Source organism: Toxoplasma gondii, chromosome IX (genome assembly GCF_000006565.2).
Source record: "Toxoplasma gondii ME49 chromosome IX, whole genome shotgun sequence".
Lineage (NCBI taxonomy): Eukaryota > Apicomplexa > Conoidasida > Eucoccidiorida > Sarcocystidae > Toxoplasma > Toxoplasma gondii.
This window is the reverse complement of record NC_031477.1, coordinates 4,462,552-4,480,442: the sequence shown is the minus strand read 5'-3', so window position 1 is coordinate 4,480,442 and position 17,891 is coordinate 4,462,552. Positions and strand designations below refer to the sequence as shown.

Sequence of the window (17,891 nt, the reverse complement as noted above, 5' to 3'; positions counted from 1 at the left end):
TCACACACGTTGAGCATCCCGAGTTGACTGACGATATTCCTGTGACAACTCAACCATCGAAAATCCGAGGGGAAACTGCGCAGGCGCTGCCAAGCCCACAACCGATGCAGACATGCAAACTTGAAGACAGGGCTGACACCGGAATGGAAGTAGACGTGTGCATATGCTTGAAGAGTGCACGAAAATCTCTTTCTCTGGAGATCGAAGGCCTTTCTCATCTGTGCTAGAGGAACCCTACGCGCATGCAGGCCCAGCCCGCTCAACCAACGTCGCGGCTAATCCGCTGCCAGGAAACTCTACAGTATATTTGAGTACGGAGTGACAGGTCCGCTCGCGCAAAAACCAAGTCGGCTTACAGATCTTCAACGAACGCGCAGACGTTCCAGCAGTTCATCGATTCGTCGACTTTCGCTGTCTTCTCAACGCCGCCGTCTTCACCAACTTCAGTAGAGACAAACATACCACTGCCGCAGGAAGTGAACTGCTGGTAAGGGTCGGCCGCAGTCGATCGACTTCGCGTCTCAAGCATAGACTTATTGAGCATGTCCCCCAGAAACCCTTTACCCTCGCCGCCGTCGGCTGCTCGCCGGCGCCGGGCCCTCGCTGAGCGCCGAGAAGAGCGGCCGGTATACCCCGCCGCTTTCGTATCTCGATACGGGTTTTCTGCATAAGTGGTTTGGACAAGCAGTGCACTTGCTCTAGGAGAACTGGAAGCGCGGGAAGATGATGATACTGAGGACTTCTCCTCGCGGTCGGCACGAGCAGATAGGACGCCCACACCCCTCGTAGAGGATGTAGCATCTGAAGAGAGGACGAAGAACACGACGAAAACAGGGACAAGAAAGAAGCCCACCAAGCGCGACTTTCGTAGCGCCTTCCCCAATGGTCGCGAGCTTGCATCCGATGAACGAGGTGAGCCGCCCACTTCAGCAAAAGACGACACAGAAACAGGGTCACAGATTTTTGTACAGAAGTCATGGACGATGTCCGCTGCGCTGCTGGAGTTGTTTGCATCCGACGCCAGAGAACTCATCGAGGATCTCGGATACCCGAAAGAGCCGCATGGCCGGCAGGAACCAGGAAACAGGGAGAGTGGGCACGGGCGTCGCTTGCCCTGGCATCGGTGTCCGCGGGGGTGCAGAGACGACGCATGCCTTCTGGCAGCCCCAGTCCAGTGTGCGTGCACTCCTGTTGTGCACCCATGTCTGTCTGTTCGGCGCTCACCGCGAGCCCTGTGTGGATTTATGTCGCATTGGCACTGTCCATACCCCATGCAGTAAGACCCCGCGCACGAGCCTACGCAGCCCTCTGTCCCGCAGAATGGGGAAACCCGGTCCATGTTGACGCATGTCTGACGGAGAGGTGACCGTCCGTGGAGCGTGGAATGCAAGTGAACAAGTGGGTCCTCTTTAGAGCGACGACTTGTTCGAAAGTTCTCAGTCACCGCACCCTCGCACGAAACTGGAGCAGCTGTCGCAGCCGTCAGCTCGATCGTCGATTTGTCCTTTCGACAGTATGTCATTATTAGGCGAATGGTAAAGTGGAAATGTGAGAAATGTCGGCAGGAACACGAATACGTTCAGCGAAGCGACGGGCGACCTTCGAATCACGTGTCGACTCTGGCTTCCGGTCTACATTTTCGTTCCCGTCTTCCACACATCTACGTCTGAGCAAAAGGCCAAGCCAGACGACAACATTGTCAAGGCACACCGAGGCTATTTGAGCCTCTCCCCACCCTTGATACCGCTCGAAACAAGTGGGCGTGCAGAGAAACAAGGGTCAGCGGCCATTGGGTGCTCCGAGCACTTCACCGCAGGAAACAGCCTCTTCACGTAATGGACACTTCAGAACATTTCGAGTAAAACCTAAGCGGTGGCAGTCCACGAGGCAACCAAGCCAATCTGCTGAATCCGTCTTTGAACAAACCCCAAGCATCAAGGCACAACAGCGCGCCTGGCAAATGGACGCGCGACAAAAAGAAAGCGAAGAGCAAACTACTCATAAAATGGTCTGAAAACTACAGGAAATCATCCTTGAAAAATAACGACGCTCAGCGACGCAAAATGCAAGATGTAGAACCATACAATTGATAGCTGTGACCCGAACAACTCGAGACTAGCTGATCAAGGAAGCAGCTGCACACAAGGTACCGAAACGCGAAACGAAAATGTGTGGAGTGTACTCCTGGAATGACAAAACACAGAACTAAAGAGAAGAGGCGAAAGGGTCGTGCATCAGCTTTGGGATATGACGCCACCGTTTTCGTGCGTCGAGCCAACCACAGCAGACGCGGACCCTATGCAGGATGCAATCCAGCAAAGACGTGCGCAGGGTGGCGGCTTACGTGTGACACTGGTGAGGAACGGTACAGAGAGACGGCAGTGAAAGAGCGTCAGAACACGACATTTTCGCTGCGTTGGTCCGGCAGCAGGCCTCTATTCGCGAAAAAAAGACGCATGCGACGCCTGTCTGTGACGGAAGTCCTGAAGCACGGGTGAAGTGGCCGAGTGGCGAGAAAGAGAATGGAGACGCCAAGTCAAGCGACCATTCTTACCTTCATAAGGGTAGAAACGAACTCATAAAATAGAGGAAGAGTACTCTCGAAGTGAGTCCTTATGCCTGAAAATCAGTGGGTGTCGCTTGGCAGCGCTGGAAACCAGGGCCCGCCTCTGAGTCGACAATGGACGCGCGGGAAGCGAAAGAGCACGGTTCAGATGCAACAGAATCCCAGATTTGTGTCTGAAACGTGTCAAGGCCAGAAGCTGGATAATACATTTGTTCGTCCATTTCGAGCGGCTGCTGGCATCTGACCGTCGCGGTCGGTCACCCAGCGCGGCACACACCGAACTTCACAGCGAATAGGTCGATCAGTCTGTGCGGCTTTTTCTGAAACCAAAACGTCGCGATGCCACTTGTCAAAGAAAAAAAAAACCGGTAGGCTTGTGGAATAACAAAGGCAACTGAGCTCTGAGGCTTCGTGGAATTTGTTTTCTCGAGGCCCGCCTTTCCCATGCAGAGCTGAACCGGAGGCAACAGACAGGAAAGGGGCTGGCGTGTGTCGAGCTGCCGTGCATCGAGCGCTCCCCAGCAACAGAACTCTGGGACACAGATTCTTCAACACTGACTGGGAATAATACACTTCCGGCCACTGTGCAAACGCGACAGCAGAAAGGGAAAGCACACTCACCTCCGTCCGGAGCCGATAGTTGGTGGTTGGTTTACACGCTGCAGGGGCACCGACGACCATGGACAGGTGTTGGGTTTCGGCTGCCACGAGGGGTGGCTGGAAACCCCGTTCTTTTTCACGGTGGGGACGAGCTGAACTGCCTCTTTCCACGAATGGGGCCCTCAAGACAGCTGTATCAGACGGGTGGAACAAGAGAACAGGAATCTCAAAGAAAAATCGTCGAGCAGTCGTGACGTTGTGAAGCAAACTTCTCCACGGATCCACGGTCGCAATCATCCAGAGACAGGATTCGTGTGTGGAGACCGATTTGGCTTTTCCGACGACGTTGATCGACATCCTGAGAAGAAAACCAGGAATCTTCGCGTTGTGCTGTAACGCAGTTGCGGAAGTTTGTTCCATGTCGCTTTTGCCGGAGAATTGTGTGTTTTTTATGTTGTCACCGTGGGCTCGAAGAGGCTAGGTAATGCCTTTTCTACCAAAGACTATCTAAGGTGAGGAGCGAAACCTGTAAACGAAGTGAGAGCAGCCGGATCATTGCAAGAGGGAACTATCTGGCGCAATAGCAATCGAGACAGCCTGCAACGAAGCCGATGAAGTATCCAGTTCATTCACCAAAACTCTTTTAGCCTCCTGCACAGCACAGTCATTCAGGAACGAACGATAGCAAGCAGAATGACCCTGGGGTGGGCCCCCTGTATGGGCCAGTTCGTCCGCCCGAACGGAGTCGATGAAGAAACTTCAGTCAGGAGCCTGTTGAGCGCAATTCTTGTGATACAATAGAGTTCAGATAGGGGGTCTAAACGTCTTGGTTAGTGTGGAGTCGGCCAGTTACATTTCTGTTCAGACACGATGGCTCTCCGCATAGCTGAAGCAATTGCTGCAATCCATTTAGTTTGACGAAGCACAGGAGCAGCCATACCCATCGAAGCGCAGTTGTAAGGGGTGCGTTTCAGATAGTTCAATTGCGAAAAGAGATGTCCTCCGAAGTGTGACAACTGTTAGTCGCGGCCTGTGGAGCGGTGCCGTTGTGCTTCTCGTCCCATCCGGCAACGAACTCCCAGCTGTTACCGGATGGAACGTTTCTTGTAGAGCATTCTCCTCGTGTAAGCAGAAGACGGAGCGAGGCACGCGACAGCGGTATATCTGGGATTTTCTTGTTCTTAGCTCAATTCCGTCTCCACATATTGGAGTTATCTGGTTGTTCTACGAGGTCTTTCAGTAATTTCGGTTTCGGCATTGCACACATTTCAGACGCCATTTCAGTGGTGGGTGTGTCTCAATTGTGGAAACCCGGACGACGTGCGAGTTTCCTTCTTGCTTATGCCAAATACTGTGTGTGCCAATGGCGAGTGAACCAGCTCTTTCCCCTTTCTTTGAGCCTAGCGTTATTTACAACCGCGTGCTGACTGGGACTCAATTATTATTTTCCCCCCTTCGAATCTGACCAACAGGCTGACGTTTCCACACAGCCAACAGATAGTTAGGGGACCGTTTTTTGTTTGCTACAACGGCAACTCCGTGCACAAACATGTTGCCGTGTCAGAGTATGTGGGTCACAGTTTCCAGTTGTTTTCGCAGATGTGCTTGCAACTGCATCTCTCTACCTTCCACTGCCTTTTGGAGACTGCACTTTTTTTCATTGCCCTTTCGGCAGCAAACAACCAGCGCTTGCCATCGATTCAGTTCAATGCTCCAGCAGCTACGATTTCAGTTGAAATATGTTGTGGCTGTTGTGAGCGGAAACGATGTCTTGGCTTCTGGCAGCAAAGCAAAATCGTGAGTTCCTGTACTGTGGACGAGCACTTCTGCATGGACAAGGAAGTTTGATCTTTGTGAACGGCGGGAGGAGGGCATTACGCTGTGCTCCACCGCAACCAACACGCACGCAGCCACAGAAGCACGATACAATTGCAGACGGAGGGCACTATTCTTCACCCCCGATAGGTGAAGTGCTTGAGTAACTGCGGACTAGTGGAAAGATATGCTTCGTTAACAAGGGTGGCATGGTCACCGGCTGAAGCTTGGCGTGGATATGTTCACGCTGTGTCGCGCTTTCTTTTTCTGGTGTGATACGCCATTCGATAGTTCCCCGGTCTTACTGTCCTTCCGTATTTGGCCGTCATCATTGAACGATACAACCGCGGAACTTTTCCTAGAGAGCCCGTCACGACAAACAATTCAGGGACTTCTGTTTTCTTTTTCTTTTTGCCTTCTGAAAAAAAAGGCAAGAAACGAGCGCAACGGTCAGCATGCTTTCGCGTGCGACGATGTAGTTTCCTTGCATGCTTTCGTGGCGGTTCACACATGCAGGGATTATCGTCCGAAACGGTCCGCTCCGGACAAAACTCGTTCCCTCTTTCTGTCCATAGTTTGCGAATTTTTTGCGTCACCACTGAGTTGCTTTTTGTTAACTTCGCCGTCTCCTTTCCCTTTTGCTTCTCGGACTCCTCCCGGTGTACGTGTCGTCCGTATCTGCAGCTGAACCCGCCGCTGCGTCCTTGAAACTTTCGGCGGCAGATTCTTGAGTTTCTTCTCAACCGTTTCTCGTCACACTCCGATACCCTATCAGCACATTCGATTCGCACTTCTGTCCGGCGATGACGAAGACATCCTGTACCTTTCCTCTTTAGCTCTGTGAAGCGGTGCGGGGGTTTCCCGTGATCACTCGCGCTGCAAATCACTTTTTCTAGTCTAAAACGAGGAGAACCCCCGTTGCCCTTCTCTCCGAAGTGTACCCGGTCGCCGTTCTTCCCTCTGGGTTTCTACCCAGCGGGACGAGGGCACCTTCCAGAGGCTGCCTTTTGCCGACCCCTCCACTCCCCTGCCTCACACCGTCCACAAATTCTGTGCTGTTTTCCTTTCTCTAGAGGGTGAATTCGCGAGCTCTATTTCCGTTGGCTTCCCTGTCTTTGAACCCTCAGTGCTTACTTGAGCCGGTTCCTTTAGACAACATGTCGGCGCCGCCCGCGAAGCGGATCGCCGTTACTCTGTCTGGGTCGGCGCCTTCCGCTCCCGCTCGTCCAGCAGATTCTCGCGCGCTCCCTTCATCATCGCGGTCGTTTCAGTCCTCTCAACACACAGCCTCTGTCTCGTTTTCGGCTTCCTCTTCCCGACCTGCCGCAGCACCCCTCGTCTCGTTTAACCAGCCGTCGAGAGCGGCGCCAGTGCTTCTCCCTACCGGAAACTCCACTTCGTCGGCGCCCTCTCCAGCCGCCACCACGCCAGCACCCTCGCAGGCTCCGCGCTTCACAGTCTACGCGTCGACGCGGCAGGCGAAAACTTGCCCGTACTGCGGACCTGCTCGGAACGGCGCTCAGACCATCGTGTTCGACTCCAGCAGTGGAGACCAGCTGTGCCGGGAATGTGGACTGATCGTCGAGGAGAAGGTTTTGAGCGAAGAGCAGGAGTGGCGAAACTTCTCCGCAGAGGCAGCCAGCAGCAGTCGCGGCGGTGCCGACCGCAACCGTGTCGGAGACGCCCTAGACGCCTGGCTAGAAGATGGAGGCATCGGAACCACGATGCTCGTCGCTTCCAGTGGTGGACCGCTCGCGGGGAAGGCCGCCTGGAGTGCGAAGAGGCTTCAACAACTCCACGAAGCCGCCACGTCTGGACTCGGATCTGGCGTCGGCAGTGGCGACCGACAGCTGAAGGTCGCCTTCAACTACATCCGCCTCATTGGCGAGGCTTTCGCTCTCAGAGACAACGTCCTCGAGAGGGCGAAAGAAATCACCAAGGACCTCATGGTACGCTGGAAATGCTGACGCGGGGTGAAAAAAAAACTGCGCGGAAGAGGTTGCGAAAGAGTCGACTCACGCTCGGCAAGGCCGGAACAAACAATTGGAGGGCGGTTCTGCGGACGCAACAGAATGCGTTTTTTATGTTGCTGCAGATGCGTCACAGTGCTTTACCCCTCGGGCTTGACCAAGGCAAATTTTTCGCGTTTTCGACTTGGACAGACAAGAGAGGAGTTGTGCTGTGCAAAGCCTGTGCGTTTGTTCTTTTCAGCAAGATGGCGTGCAACTCCGAACACGCAGCAACACCACGACCATGCTGGCAATCACTTACCTGGCTTGTCGAGAAGCAGGCGTCACACGGACTGTTAAGGAACTGGTTGTTTACGACCGAGCGATCTCCGAGAAGGAGCTCGGCAAGGCCATCAACCGAATCAAGAAACTGTTGCCGCAGCGAGGCGGAGTCAACAGCGCCGAGTCTGCCACCCAGCTGCTCCCGCGCTATTGCTCGCGGCTGCAACTCAGCATGCATGTTGCTGACGTGGCCGAACATGTCGCGAAGAGAGCGACCCAAGTCATCATTTCTTCTCACAGGCATGTTCTTGCACGGAGGTCCACATCATATTATCCCTACATCGCGTCACGGATCTACATGAGAAGGAAGAAGGCGAGAGAGGCAGGCGTTCCTTCGTTTCGCTCGACGCGCTTAGTGCTCGTGTGCCGCTGGTTTTTCCCTCGTGTCGTTTCTCCGGTGTTCACATGTCGAGACCATTGATAAAGGCGCGGCTCGTTGCCGGTGACCCCTCGGCGTCTCTTGACACAAAAGCCAGGTTTTCTTCAGACGGTGTGTCCCGTTCGTGTTTGTGGAAGAAAACTAGCAAAACACGTGGTAGGGATCTTCGCCGCTGTCTCACGGGTTTCACTCCGTTGTTGGGTCTGTTTGTCGATTCTGGCTTTCTTCCACCTTGTCTCGTTTCGTTATAAAGGGTTCCTGTTAAAAAATCGTCCGTTTGTACTGGTAAGAGAAGATGCCTAGGTGTGCGGCCACAACGTGCAAATAAATAGCGCTTCTCATTTCCCCATCTCCGCGTCTGAATCGATTTGTCTCTTCAGAGTGGAGAAGCTCGCACCCGCTGTAGCCACACCGCCTCATGGCAGCCGAGAGCGGCACCCGTTTCTGTTTCTCGTTCTGACCTGGCTGTAGCGCGGTCTTTTTTTTGCAGACCTAACTCCGTCGCTGCGGCAGCCATATGGCTGGTTGTGAAGCTGCTGAATTCCAGCACAAATCCGAATTTGCCCAAGGCGTCGGAGATCGCGAGCGTCACAGGAGCAGGAGAGCATACCCTGCGGTCCATCTACAAAGACATGCTCGATGTGGCCGAGCACCTTCTCCCTCGGGAGTTCCAGCCAACGGTCGAAGGGGGTCTCGACGGGCTGAGAGCGAGGTACTCATCAAGGAAAAGAAAGGCCGGTGAGATTCCACCGTAGAATCGGAAGAGAAAAAACAACACGCAAAACGACGCCCATGGACAGCGCACAAGACGGAGGACGGAAGCCGATGCCAAGCAGCGAAGGAGAGATGGATGACGCCTTCTTGTACCTCGAGAGCTTACGAGAGTCGAGAAGAAAAGTATGTTTCAAAGGAAAGGGTTGCGTGGCGGGGAAGGAAGCGTCGGGTAAAGCCGATCTTATTTACACGGCAGCTAGGCGCGATTGTCTCGATTAAGGAGGGGAAGCTTTGGAGGGCGTGTCGGTGGAGGCTGGAGGGTGCCGACGGCCACGACATCCGCGACGAATGCTCCAGTGAAAAGGCTAGTGAGCTTTGTCGACGGGGCAGGAATCAACGAAGGAAAACGTTGAAGCATGCAAGAGGACGGCTGGGGAACTGGACAGCCGCAGAAAGTTCACGGCCGCCGACTGTTCTCCGAGGCCCTGGTTTCTCTGTCCAAACCACCGTGGCCACAACAGTGCTTCTGTTGTGTTTCGTGAAGAATGAATTTGCCTGACGGGCGGGGGAGAAGAGTGTAGAAGATGGGCCACCAACGTTGTCGCAACAACCAGGCAGCGACGCTGCCTTGCGGGATTTCCAAACCAGGTGTAGATGAGTTTCACAGTGTTGCTGCGAATGTGTAAACTTTTTCTGCCTTGGTCTGAGCCAAGTAAGTGCGTCTCTCCTGTGCGTCTTGCTCTTCCTACGAATGAACGGCGGCACGGTCTTCAAAGAGGCCTGAACTTCTTCGCCGGTGCTTCATATGTAACGTTTGTGTCTCTTGCTCTCGTGGTTGAGTTGGAAACTGGAAACCCGAGCCGAGAACAAACGATCTGCTGGAGAAATGGAAGTCTGCCTCGACGAATGCAGATGGGCTGGGTGAATGGACACAACGACGATGCAGAGTGTCGCTTTTCGAACGGTCGACATGACTTTTTCGTGGCCCGTACGGCATTCCTGGGCCCGGTGATTCTCCCGGTCGTAACTCCGTGAAACGTACGCCTTTTCCCGCACGAGCTTGCGCAATCTATACGACTGCAATCCCAATTCAAGGGTATTTGACAAAACCGCATCCAGATACTGGAGGTCGTACCTCGTGAGCCAGACCCGGACAAGGCAGAAGTGCTCCTTATAGAACAGGTGTCTACTGTAAGTCTTCTGCAAGTCGCTACCTCCAGGTATTTAGACTAACACACGAAAGCTACCACGTCCACCGTACAATGCCGGCATGAAGAGCAAAAAGGTGATAGCTGCAATACGTGGTGCAGTTACCACATTATAAGGTTATCTTGTGTGACCAAGGTGAGGCGGCACGTTGCTGCGTTCTGTTCCCCGAGAAGACATGAACGGGACGCTGGCTTGGCCGCTTGTTCTTGTAATTCAAGACGCTTGTTGCTAATTGCTCCGTACTTCACACGAGAACTATTTGAATTTTAACTTCCTATGGACAGCGGGAGCAAAGATAATCAAACATGAAACTCCGCCCTCTGCTAAGACAGTAGGACACGGATCCAATAAACAGGCCTTTAAGGTGGAAAAAAGTACTCCTCTGCTTACATAAATCCGGCCTACTCACTTCGTCGCTCTCACCCACTTTTCTCCCTTTGCTTCTCCCCTTTCCACACAGAAGCATTCTACCACTGGATGTGGTGCAAGTCTGCTAGGCAGTGAAGTTGTGCCTGTTTTCTGAGGCCGAGAAACGGATTCTACAGTTGCCAGAGAGATAACAGTTTGTGCAAGAGTATGGAACGCAGAGATCCACTCTGTTTTCTGGTCGACGGAGACGACACCGACAGGGATAGGCAAACGTGAAACGATTGAGAGGACTCCTGCGCGGACGGAACACGCGATATGATTTGAAGAGATGAAGCATCTCTTGAGCAGTTGCGCTTTCTACCAGCAGGGGGCAAAGTCACAGAAACTGTGCATCGGTCCACATAGCACACAGTCCCGGTGAACTACGGCTCCGTTAAAGTGGTGAGTCAAGCAACACAAACTGTAAAAGCTTCTGCTGTGTCCATCTGTGCATCCAAAGTTGATATGCGGCTATTTATGTTAGATGCATGGACGCGAGGAAAACAAATAGAAAAGCGTCTTGAGCTAGATCGCTTCTCAACATCTTTTCTTCTCGCCCAGGCGGAACAGAGTCGGCCGTAGTTCCACGAGCCTGACGTCCTGTGCGTTTTCCACGTGCACAGAAAACGAAAGGAAACGCAATAGGAGGTTTCAAATGTTAGAAGAAAAAGACGCGCTTTTCCAACTAGAATGTCAAGTACATCTCCAAATGCTCTACTTTCTGAGCTGTATTCCCTGGATGAATTTAGCTCGTTGAAGTTGATTTCCCATGTAAATGTTGAAAAATTGAAGAATGTCGTTGTTTTATGGATGTATGTGTTACACATTACCAGTGGAGGACTTGAACTGAGGTGTGCATTCTTGCTTACTGTCAGAAAGAATTCTCCAGACGCCTGCTGCATCTCCGCGGGTCTCGGACGAAAGACTCTTTTCGCATGACGCGGCCGAGCAAAGCCTCACAAAAGGTTGAGGGATTTTTCCCCTTCTTGCTCCACCTGTATCTCTCGACGCTGTCGTGTTTCTCCGCCTTTTTATTTTTCGTCTTTTCCTGTATCTGGCATCCGTTCAGTCTTCCGACCCTCCGAACAATTGCTTTTCTCCTTTTCTCCCACCCTCCAGTGTGTCCCGTAGCTGGCGCTGCCCGTTCAGCGTATTTGCCTACGCTCCTCTTTCATGTGTCTCTCCTCGGTTGTTTCCTGTCCTTTCTCACCGTCCGTCTCCATTTTTCTCGGCCTCTTCCCTTTCCTTTGGGCTCCTTCCCTGTGCAGCTCTTGCCTGGTGCCACCCCTCGTCGGCGCCCGCCTCCTGAACTCCGCAATTTCGCTTCCTTCTGCTTGTCTCTCTGTGTGCCGCTACGGTGAAATTTCGATGGCTTTTCCTTTGTGTATTTTGTCCGCCTCTCGAACTTTTTTTCCTGGACTTTCTAGAAACGATGGCGGACGAAGACACGGGGTGGGACGTGAGGAAGCGAAGGCGAGACAAGGAAACATGGTCGAAGTGTCGAATTTGCATGTCGTCTTCGCTCTCTCGTGCTCCACCATCCTCACGTCCTTCACCCCATGAAGGCACCAGAGCTCTGAGGTCCTTCCCGCACTCTCTTCACAGAAAAGCAGATGCTCTCCGTCCCTGCAGCTCGTCCGTGTGTGTTGTCGTGTCTCCTGTTCAGAATGTAAATCACACTCTGTCTTCTCTGCGGAACTTTTCCAGACATTCTTCCGCTTCCCGTCTGCCTTCTTGCTCAACGATGTCCTCTCCACTATCTTTGTTTGCTCCTTCACCCCCCTGCTGTGATTCGCTTTTGCAGTTGGCTTCCCTTCCGGCTCCCCCGCCCTCGTCCCTTACTTCCCCCAACTGCACACCCTCATATTCTTCCTGTCATCCATTTTCTTCCTTGTCTCCCGTGCGAGTCGCGGGAGCTGTCAGTTGTTCAATATTACCCTCTTTCTCTTCTCCCGCCTCTGGACTGCTGCCGGCACACACTCCGTCTGTCGCTTCCACGAACTTCGCAACTAAGCTGTCTTCGTTTTTCTCTCGCAGGCTGGTCTCCTCCTGTTCTTCTTCCACTTGCGTCGCGTCGAAGAAACGTTTCCTTTTGAGGCGAACTGCCTCTGTTAAGGCGAGACGCGCCTGTCTGGCTTCCCTGTCTCCTGCAGCGGCCTCGAGTGTATCTCCTTGTCCAGTTTTTCCCCCTCTGGTGGCTTTCCCAGTCTTCCTGTTTTTCTTGTTGTGGCTTTTCTCTTCCCGTTTCTCCTGCGCGGAGGCTCTCCGGATTGGGCGCCTAGGAAACGGGCATCGTCCGCCTGGCGCGTTCGAGTGTTCGCCCTGCTTTGTCAGTTCCACTTCGCCCGCACATCACTTGTCTTCTCTCTCCGAACCTTTCTCGTTGTCTTCCCTTTCTTCCTCTGCGTCGCCTGCGTCGCCGTCGGCTTCTCCGCCTTCGTCGCCGGGTCCCCACGGCTCTTCGCTTGGCCCTAAAGTTCAGCTGGGCGCGCCCAAGTACCGGAAAAGAGCGGTCCGAGCAGGGAGACAGAAGACCCCCAAATTTCCTTACTCTCCCAAGCACTCGATCTTCTACGACTTCCCAGCTCCGCCTGCCGACCTGCCTCTGCCTCCTAGCGTCTTGAGCAGCTCCGCAACTCCGGAGAAGTCACCGTCCGTGGGGAGGGCCGAGGAAGGCGGAGCCTGTGACGCCGAGGGTTTGGCCGCAAACAGGTGGACGGCACCGCCGCCAAATGCTTCTCAGGATGCCGATAACGCCGGCACAGACAAGTATTTGCTGCGAGTTCCCCCAATCGACCAGCGCGCGCGGCGCATGCTCTGGATCCACAGGCACTTGGGCCGGCGCGACGGGACCTTGAGCCCTGTCGAAGACGAGATCACTGACCTTCTTCTCTCGCACAACGTCCCCGAAGAGACGACTCTGGATCTCAACTCGCCGCTTGCCGCCTCGGGAGAGCGACGACCTTCCTCTGCTTCGTCGCCAGTCTCCCCCACGACCCCTTCATCTCCCTACCTCGCTCACCTTCACCGACTGGCGTTTGCCGACACACTGGGGCTGACCGCGGCGGAGCTGACGCGCCTCATCACGCTCTGCCCCGAGCTGCTCCTGCCCCGGCGCTTGGCTGCATGCAGCGACTCCATCGGGGTTCTGCTGACGGAGAAAAAGTGGCGACCCGAGGCAGTCAAGAGACTCCTGCTGCACGTACCGCGGGCGCTGACGGCGGGACCCAGGCACCTCGTCCGGTGGATGGAGGAGTACCGAGAACTGTTTTTTCCGGGGAATCCAGAGATGGCGCAGCCGGAGGACGGGGCAAGATCCGACAGAGACGAGGGAAAAGCCAACGCTGCGCAACGAGAGGAGGCAGACGCGTTCTTGGAAGCTGTGGTCCTCAAACACCCCACAGTCGTCAATGTACGGCGACCGAAAAGCAAGCTCGTTCACTTCCTAAAGATCCTCCGGCAGGTCAGGGCGACACGGAGCGAATTCAAACCCACCGGGTGGTCGATTTTGCCACTGGAGGAGAGAGCGAGAATCGTTGCGTTTATCGCGTCTGCTTCACCTGCGTTGAACGAAGCTGAACACAGCGACAAAAGAGATCAGCCATGCCTATCAGGGCGAGAGCAGGCAAGCGAGGGGAGTGGCTTCTCCGACGAATACAGGCGCGAACAAGCCGCAGACTTGGGCGCCCTCGAGCTCGAGTGGTATCGGGGTCACTACGAGCGTCTGGACGAGTTTGAGGGGGAGAAGGTGGCGGAAGACTTGGCGAGCAAGATTGACGGCGAGGGCGAAGAGGCGCGCGAAAAAAGGGAGACGATCTTGCGGCCCTTGCGTGAGGACGCTGCGCGGATGCGTGCGGCGATGAACCGCGAGGAAGCGAGCGTGCAGAAGATGTTCAGAGACTATCCGCGCCTGTTTTCCTTTGGCATGGAAGGCAGCGTCCGGTCGAAGCTGCTGTACCTGCAGAACTGCATGCACAAGGAACTAGAGGAAGTCTTCCTCTTCCCGCAGTTCCTGTCCTACAGCCTCCGCCGGCGGATCATCCCGCGTCACATCGCTCTCGTGAACGCGTTTCTCTTGCGCGAGAGGGCCAGGTTAAAGCGCGATAATCCCCTGTACGAAGAGGGAAAGACGCTGGAGAGAAGCCGGAAGAACTCGCAAACGCGGAAGCGCTGGGACGACCGTATGCACGAAAGAACGAAGCTGAAGCTGCGTCTTGAGCACGGCAGAGGCCGCGTCGCGGAAGCTAAAGACGAAGGATCCGTGTACGACGAAGAGTACTGGGAAAAGAAAGCTATGCTCGAGGACCAGCTCGTGCCAGTCGTCGACGAACGGAAGGGGTGGAGAGGCCTAGAACCCTACCAACCGTTCGCCATGCCGCACCTGCCTTCGCTCCGCGAAATGTATGCAACAAGCGACGAAAAATTCATGGAACTCTTCGACATCCCGTACCCTGACTTCGTCAGCGCCAAAGTGGACGCCGAAAAAGTCAAAAATCCGCAGACACTCTTCTAGAACGAGTAGGCGGAAGAAAGTGTGAAAAGCACCGAGGGGGACGCGGCCGCAGTGGAGCGGTCAAACACGCCACGAGGCATGACACAAGAGATGTTAGAAATCCCTTGAGACAGGGGAGACTGTAAAGGAAGAGCGAGAGACAAAACGACGTCGAGTTACAGAACAGGGTTGCAACACCGAGTGTGCGAGAAGGCCGGGAGTACGACTGTAGTAATGGCGAAAACATCAGAATGGAAAGTCGAAGAAAAGTGCTCTGCGTAGCAGTTTTTCTACACTCGATTTCGTGCGAGACTAAGGCGACCTTCTCCGTCTCCGCATCTTCTCATATTTACACCCTTTTGTCGGTGTGCTTGTCCACAAGCCCACTGATGCATCTGTCTCGCCGCCTATGCGTTTCCTACGTGTTTGCCGCTCTGTAGCGATTTGTTAATGTGGTCGTTGCAACCATGTAGAGGGAGCGTCTGTAGTTTTGCCTTCCTGGCTCTGCAGAAACTCACTTTAGTGTAATTTACAGCTCTTCATTCGTCTGACATCTCTAATAGGGAAGACACATTTTCTTAGAACGGGTGGCCACACAAAAAGATTCTCAGCGCGGCCTAGGCGTCGCGAGAGGACAAAATCAATCCGTGCCACGTCGGCACACGAGCAAACGAAATTCTGGAACACCCTTTCGTATTCAGCGACAGTTGCGACCTAATTCACTCCTACCGCTCTGTTGCCGGATGGCATCTACTGGTTGCTCTGAGACAACTGGGACAGAAAACGAATGTAGATCATTTCTATCGGCTTCGGACGGTTTACGCTTCATGAATTGCGTGCTTGGTGACTCTAGAATCTGAGACTTCTGATCGGTTCATTGGAGGAGGCGCCTGATAATAAGAGTCGTAGTACAGGTCACCGAGCCGGCGATACCCGTTAGACAACAAATGAACCCTGTTTTACAGTAGGAAGTTGCGTCCCCAGGGATCTACAAACAACCTCTTTCTGCTACTGGCCTTATAGATGTGAGATGAAGCGGCAGCGAGTCAGAAAAGAAGGTTCAAAGTGAAGTGTCTTTGGAAGGTCTGGGCACGAGCCCATTCACCGCTGTTCTTACAGCGTTTGAAGACTATCCTTCTTTATGTACCGCCGTCCTATCTGCTGGCGGTGACTATGCAGCGCTTTGGACTGAGGTGTTTTTGTTTGAAAGCATACAATTCCGATGGTTGCCATTTAGTCGCGAAGCTACTATCATCGTCCAAGGCACATTTATCTGTCGCAGATTCGGCCCAGCGTCCCGTTATAGTGTATGGAACGCATGGCTTGTAGCACTTCGAGATCATCTCAACGGCGACAAGGGAAGTGTGTTTCAAAGAAAAGGGATGTGTAGCGGGGATGTTTGCGTCTGACATATATAGCCGAGTAACAACGTAGATGCCACAAGGTCCTCTATTCGAAATAACATGCACATGGCGGCTTTCTGGACCACTGAAAGGTAGCCACATCGGAGTTGCGCACAAGTCGTGCCATCCAGACCACCAGGGAGGATAAACTGAAACGTGCCACTGGCATTTTGCTCTGCATCTAGGTCGCTCCTCTCGCGTTGTCCAACGACACAAACGGCCCCCGCAAGGAGGAATGGCTTTTTCAAAAGCATAGTACCGTACGCAGGTAGAAGGCTTACGAAAAATACGAGAGAACCGTCCATCCTTTCTACTTCCGCTAAATATGAGCCCTTTCCTGCTGACGCTCAGAGCTCGATTCCTAAAAACTTTTTCTACCGCCACCAACCGCGGAATCGCCATTCTTTCGACCTTACCCTTGTAAATTACCAGCTTTCGCAACAGGAAGCCTAGGACTTTTGGCGGCTTACCGATCCCCGGAAGACTGTATCGTACACTACTTCGTAAGGTTCTCCTTCCGTAGCCTCACCATACAACAATCTAAGTAGAGGGAATTGAGCTACTTTAGATTTCCGACCTCGTAGCGAAAGATGTGTTTGCTAGTGTGTTTTTCTTCTTCCGCGTACTAGGCTCGATGTGTCCGGAACCCCAGAGATGCGCCACATTATCGGTGATCCTGGAACACGACTTAACGCGCTGCTTACGGCCACTTGCTGGCTGCGTTCGGGAAATTCGACAGATCTTCTACTGAATTGAGAAGATTCAACAGTCGTCATACCACAAACATTCCAGCTACGGGCGTTTTTCCCCGAACTGAGGCGAGTTCATTTCTATTGACTTCGTGCTCTGCTCGTCCTGCTTGACACATACATCCATTCGCGAGACGACCGAGTCTCACCAAACTGTAGAGGCGTGCGTTACAGTGTTTGTCGCGCATATCCGGGGAAAACGAATACTAGGATATCCCAGAAAGTCGGGCAGAGCGAGAGACAACGAGTGTGGTTGAACCTTCAGCAAGCGAGAAGGTTCCAGGCGTTGAACGGTCGTAGTGCAACGACTGCCGGCTTTGTTGCGTTCACGCGATGAGGTGCTCTTCCTGTCTGCCTCACAGCAAGGACAGATTCTGCCCACCACGCGCTTGCCACACTTGAATTATCGTATCAACTGTTCAAGAATGTTGCTTTCTGCGACAGTGTCTGTCGAACAAATGCAGAACCAATGTGCAGACCTTTTTAGCAGTATCTCGACCAGACACACGTAGCCGGCTAGGAATCCTAAAGGGCATTCGTCTCGTTTAGCACTCTGCCGCTATTTCTTTTCGTTTGTCTGGACTGAGGTGTTTTGAGTGCGCCAAACACGTGGAATGTACGTCGGACTCGCCGACAGGCTCTCCCGATCAATTTGCCACCGTTCTCGAACCTGAGTTGCCAGGGGGGCATGCATGTTTTCTGGCGCTGCTTTTTGGTCGCCGCTCTCTCCCGTGTGTTGTCGCTCTCGCATTTCTTCTTCCCTTTCGTGCAGCTGCTAAGCGAAGAACGTGTCTTTTTGACTTCCGAGCGAGGTATTAATGGTGACAGCGACAGCGGTTGCTGGGCGGCGCGGAACCCTCGGACCACGCAAATTCGGGGACCTCGAACCTCGAAGTCAACCAGGAACGCGGACAAACGCCGAAAAAGAGCGAGACGAACTTCCCGCCGGTCTGGGACTTCGCTAGCGGTGTGAACTGGTCTTTCAGCGTCCTTCTTGCTTTCTCTGTTTCTTGCCTTGTCATTTCTCTGCGGAACCGGACTCGTTACCCGAATCGCGAGGACACGCAGCGAACCGCTTCTAACCCGGTAGGACTCTTTTGTACAGCGCACCGTTTGCGTCCTGAGTCTGTGTCTTTTTCTTCTTTGCTGGGTTTTTAGGCTTCGAGCCCTTCTTGTCTCAACGCCTGGCGCGGCGTTTGCCTCTCCGCCTTTGCCCGAACTCTCACTGGTTTTCTGTGGATGTCTAAAAACACTTGCGCGTTCCG

At 53.6% G+C, this 17,891-nt stretch overlaps 3 protein-coding genes across 3 annotated transcripts in view; 2 read left to right on the top strand and 1 right to left on the bottom strand.

Moving 5' to 3' along the window:
- The window catches only part of TGME49_292020 (GCC2 and GCC3 domain-containing protein), a 28,782-nt gene extending 26,818 nt beyond the window's left edge, over window positions 1-1,964 (bottom strand). The window contains exon 1 of the mRNA XM_002368503.2: window positions 357-1,964. Within this exon, the coding sequence (XP_002368544.2) occupies window positions 357-1,522 (1,166 nt within the window). The 5' untranslated portion in view covers window positions 1,523-1,964. The remainder of the gene's footprint in view (window positions 1-356) is intronic.
- A 3,066-nt stretch (window positions 1,965-5,030) lies between these two features.
- On the top strand, window positions 5,031-9,453 carry TFIIB (transcription initiation factor IIB). Its single transcript, XM_018782155.1, has 3 exons — window positions 5,031-6,930; window positions 7,193-7,512; window positions 8,142-9,453. The coding sequence occupies exons 1-3, from the start codon at window positions 6,139-6,141 to the stop codon at window positions 8,404-8,406; spliced, it is 1,377 nt and encodes a 458-aa protein (XP_018636479.1). The 5' UTR covers window positions 5,031-6,138; the 3' UTR covers window positions 8,407-9,453.
- Window positions 9,454-10,953: 1,500 nt separating this feature from the next.
- Window positions 10,954-14,880, top strand: TGME49_292000 (hypothetical protein). The gene has a single exon (XM_018782154.1). It carries the CDS (start codon window positions 11,415-11,417, stop codon window positions 14,493-14,495), a length of 3,081 nt encoding a protein of 1,026 aa, XP_018636478.1. The 5' UTR covers window positions 10,954-11,414; the 3' UTR covers window positions 14,496-14,880.
- Window positions 14,881-17,891: the final 3,011 nt, after the last annotated feature.

Bases quoted from the DNA above. Each gene is read 5' to 3' on its own strand.
- TGME49_292000 (XM_018782154.1), top strand. From the start codon at position 11,415: ATGGCGGACGAAGACACGGGGTGGGACGTGAGGAAGCGAAGGCGAGAC.
- TFIIB (XM_018782155.1), top strand. From the start codon at position 6,139: ATGTCGGCGCCGCCCGCGAAGCGGATCGCCGTTACTCTGTCTGGGTCG. The intron at 6,931-7,192 runs GTACGCTGGAAA...TGTTCTTTTCAG, and splicing joins AAATCACCAAGGACCTCATG to CAAGATGGCGTGCAACTCCG. The intron at 7,513-8,141 runs GCATGTTCTTGC...TTTTTTTTGCAG, and splicing joins GTCATCATTTCTTCTCACAG to ACCTAACTCCGTCGCTGCGG.